Source organism: Hyposmocoma kahamanoa, unplaced genomic scaffold, assembly GCF_003589595.1.
Source record: "Hyposmocoma kahamanoa isolate Upper Pololo Valley unplaced genomic scaffold, ASM358959v1 99151, whole genome shotgun sequence".
NCBI lineage: Eukaryota > Metazoa > Arthropoda > Insecta > Lepidoptera > Cosmopterigidae > Hyposmocoma > Hyposmocoma kahamanoa.
Genome location: NW_020655809.1, coordinates 6,461 through 11,045, shown reverse-complemented (window position 1 = coordinate 11,045; position 4,585 = coordinate 6,461). Strand labels below are relative to the sequence as shown.

Sequence of the window (4,585 nt, the reverse complement as noted above, 5' to 3'; positions counted from 1 at the left end):
GTGCGTGTAGCCTAAGTGCGATAATTGCGTGCGAGCCCTTGCTTTGTGTGGTCACTCCGTTCGCTACGTCAACCGACAAAGAGCACATAACGCAGACGCGTCACGTACAGCGCTCAACCGCTCAGAGGCTTATATTAGAGAAGGAGTAAAATAAGACATTTCGGCAATCACAAATTACATATAAATATATTTATTCTTATTTTATTATTACAATGAATTGCTTGGCTTGTAACGGTAGGATAAACAGAGGTGAGGTATTAACCTGTGCTACCTGTAAAGGCAACCATCACTATAAGTGTTTAAACATGACGGTGAACACCTATACCGCCATTAAACATAACTGGGTATGCCCTACCTGTACTATGGGAGTAAGATGTGTCAAAGGCGACGAAACACCAACCCGTAGGCAATTCGAGCAGCGCCCGGCCAAGACCGATGACAATCTGACTTCCAACAGTGCCTCTAATAGCGCTGTACATGGAGTAACGGGTTCATTGAATATTACAGATGCAAATATTTCTGACGTCTTACAAGAACTACGAGCATTTAGAAGCGATTTTGTCGGCATGAGGTGTGATATCCAAAAGGTAACTAACAGTATACAAGAATTAAACAAAAAATTTGCCGAAATGGAATCGCGCTTTAGTAACATTGAAGACAGATTAACAGCCACCGAAAACAAGACTGCTCTGATTCCTAGGCTAAAACAAGACTTAGATTCTGCTAAAAGTTCAATATCGGTTCTGGAAAACGAGTTACAGCAGCGGGATCAATTAGGTAGGATGAACAATATCGAAATATCCGGGATACCTACTACTGCTGGTGAAAACCTCATGGGTATATTACGGGCCATTTCAATTAAGATTGGGCACTCACTGGACGACCGTGACATCGATGGTGTCACGCGTGTGCGAAGGTTCGAGGCGGGTGTGTCTGGGGAAACAAGCAATCCGCGTCCGCCGGCCATTATTGTAAAATTTACTCGACGGCTGTGTAAGGATGCATTTCTCGCAGCGGTGCGCTCGCGACGTGGCCTAACTACTGCTGATGTTGGTCTCTCGGGTCCCTCGCTAAATCTGTATGTATCTGATCATCTCACCCCTCAAAATAAACAATTATTAAAACGTGCCAGACAGATCAAAACTGATTTAGGCTATTCTTATTTATGGGTTAGAGATTGTAAAATATTGATACGTAAAAACGAAAGATCAAAGGTCATTGTTATTAAGAACGATGTCGACATATCAAAGTTAAAGTGACTCTTAATCTATAATTTTATATACTTAAGAGTTAAACAGCCGCGTTTTAGGTTTTCTACCGTGGCTGATAAATTCATGAGTTACTTTGCTGTGATGTGTTTATACTGTATTTGTGATTTTTTGTTCAGTGATGTGGTTAGAACTATTTTGTCTATTCGTATGCAAAGCTCTCGTCCGCCAAAATATTTATATTCAATTATACTTAATAACATCCCATATTTTAATTTAATCAATCCTAATTACTATATTATATGTCATAATCAAATGGCGAAAAATAAATATGTGTTTATAATAATTAATCGCAATGTATCCGGAAGCTAAACTTCTGTTAGGTTACTATCAGAATGTAAGGGGCTTACGTACGAAATCTCATAATTTTCTATCCCAAATAGCTGCGACTGACTACGATTTTATATGTGTGACCGAAAGCTGGTTGACACCCGATTTCTATGACAGAGAATATTTTGATAGCAGGTATGTAGTGTTTCGCTGTGACCGCTCGCATGAGGAGAGCGGTGCGACGCGTGGCGGCGGAGTGATGGTGGCAGTGCGCACTAAATTGATGCCGTTGCGTCGTAACTGGCCTACCCCACCGCGCGCCGCTTCCGACTGCGTTTGGTTATCTATACCTTTAAATATAGATAATAAATACCTAAATATCGCCTGCATTTATATACCGCACGGGCCGGGGTACCGTGACGCGCTGGAAGGTTTTTTTAATTGTGCGAGTGATATATTTAATGATCGACCAAATGACATATTTTTGATTGTAGGCGATTTTAATGTTTCTGAAGCGGTGTGGCAGGGGACTCCTACCTTCAGTAAATTGTTGCAAAAAGGTGGAGACTTTGCTGTAAAAGCATTGAGAGATTTTTTAGCGTTCACTAATTTGCAACAGTTTAATGGTGCGTATAATGTCAATAATCGAATCTTGGACCTAGTGATGAGTAATATTACTTGTAAAGTCATGAGTTGCTCTCAACCCTTAACCCAGGAAGATGCCCACCATAAGTCAATTGAAATTTGTTTGAATATTGATAATTTTAAAACTTTGAATTCATTTCCTACCTACAGTTATAATTTTCATGCAGCAGATTTCGACTGCCTTAACAATGAACTGAAAAATATAAACTGGCTTAAATTATTTGAAACTTTAAACTTAGATGAATGTGTATCAAAATTTTATGAAATCTTAAGAAATGTTATTGCGAAATTTGTTCCTCGAAAAATTATCAGATCCTCGGAATCCTGCCCTGTATGGCATACTAAGCCCCTAAGGAAAGTCTTGAATGAAAAAAAGAAATATCACAAACTATGGAAATTATATGGAAATCCCTTGGACTATCAGTGTTTCAATATTTTGAGAAGAAGAGGTAAGCGAATGGAAACTGAATGCTATAATAAATACATACAATACACTGAAAACAAAATTCAAACAAATTCCAAGTACTTTTGGACCTACGTTAAAGCTATTAAGGCTACCAGCGGGCTACCGCGGACGATGTTTTATAATGGGAAAAGCAGTAGTGACGGAAAACAGATTTGTGACTTCTTTAATGAACACTTCCATTCAGTATTTGTAAATAACACTAGTTAATCACTACCTAATCGGAGGGCTATTCCTTTGAATTGTGTTTTAGATATTGGTTCGGTGGAGATTAACCCTGAATTAGTAAATAAATATTTGAAAAATCTTGACGTTATTAAGGGTGCTGGGCCGGATGGCATACATCCTCTGTTTATTCGCAGGTGTGCGGATACTTTAAGTTTTCCACTAACTTATATTTTCAGATTGTCTTTTGACAATGGTTACGTACCACAAGTTTGGAAGTGTGCTTGGATAACACCTATTCCTAAAGGTAAGGCATGCGAGGAAGTCACAAATTATCGGCCTATTTCCAAATTATGTCAGTTTGCAAAGATACAAGAAAAGATTGTTACTGATCAACTATTTGAGGTTGTACAGCGCGTCATTGTCCCGAACCAGCACGGTTTTTGTAAGAAACGTGGTGTCGAAAGCAATTTGATAACATTTACAGAGCTTATATTGTCAGCAATGGATGAAAATACTCAAGTCGATGCTATATACACAGATTTTGCAAAAGCGTTTGACAAAATTTGTCATGATACACTACTTTTCAAGCTCTGGCAACTCGGAATCCATGGTGACTTGTTTCGTTGGATACGTTCATACATAGGGAACCGTAGTCAAGCTGTTGTACTGTGTGGTTACCGTTCTGCATATAAAAATATTCCCTCTGGGGTACCCCAAGGATCTCATTTAGGACCGTTATTATTTATTATTTACGTTAACGACTTGACAAAATCCATTAATCACTCAAATGTGTTACTATACGCAGATGATACAAAGATATACAAAATTATTAAAGACATGAATGATTCTGCGTTACTACAAAGTGATCTAAATGATTTTGTTGAGTTTTGTAATAGTAGCAATTTATTTTTGAATTTAAATAAATGTTTCGTAATTTCTTTTACAAGATCAAAAAATCCAATAGTATACCCATATAAAATTTGTGGCCACGATCTGGATCGCGTTAGTGAAATTAGGGACTTGGGTGTGGTAATGGATTCCAAACTTTCATTCATTCCCCATGTAGATAAGATAGTCGCAAATTCTTACAAATTTTTAGGTTTCATATTGCGTGTGGGAAAACCTTTTAAAAATGCTTCTACTTATAAACTGTTATTTAACAGTTACGTGCGAAGTAGACTTGAATTCGCAAGTCCGGTTTGGAATCCTCACCAACGGGTCCATCAAGATAAAATTGAAAAGTTACAAAGAAAGTTTGTAAAGTCCTTAGATTATAGAACCGGTAATCAACACATAGATTATGAATCTTCCCTTGTATTTCATAAAATAAGCACCTTGAGACAACGTCGCGATATCACTGATATCACGTATTTGTTTAAAATATTGCATAATATGGTTGACGCCCCTGTTCTATTGGAACAAATTTATTTTCGAGTACCGCGTAAACAGGAAAGAACAAGCCGTAAAAAATATCTTTTCGCCATAAAATCAAGTAAAACTGGCTATGGCAGTAATAGTTTTATAAAGAGAGCATGTGCCTCATATAATAGACAATTAGGTAGTATAGAATTATTTAATATATCGTTAATAAAATTTAAAAACCACATCACTGACCTTATATGTGCTAATGTTGACTAAAATAGTGTAGGTAATTGTTTTTTTGTAATTTTTGATTATTCTTTTGTATTGCTTAACTGGTTGTTTGCTACTTTCTATTATTCGTGTACTTATTATATTAGTAATATAAGTCCTCATAGCGGCGAGTGCGCCG

At 37.3% G+C, this 4,585-nt stretch overlaps 1 protein-coding gene across 1 annotated transcript; it reads left to right on the top strand.

The window, feature by feature from the left end:
- Positions 1–305: 305 nt before the first annotated feature.
- LOC113239021 lies at positions 306–1,259 on the top strand. The gene has a single exon (XM_026475886.1). It carries the CDS (start codon positions 306–308, stop codon positions 1,257–1,259), a length of 954 nt encoding a protein of 317 aa, XP_026331671.1.
- The last annotated feature ends 3,326 nt before the right edge of the window (positions 1,260–4,585 follow it).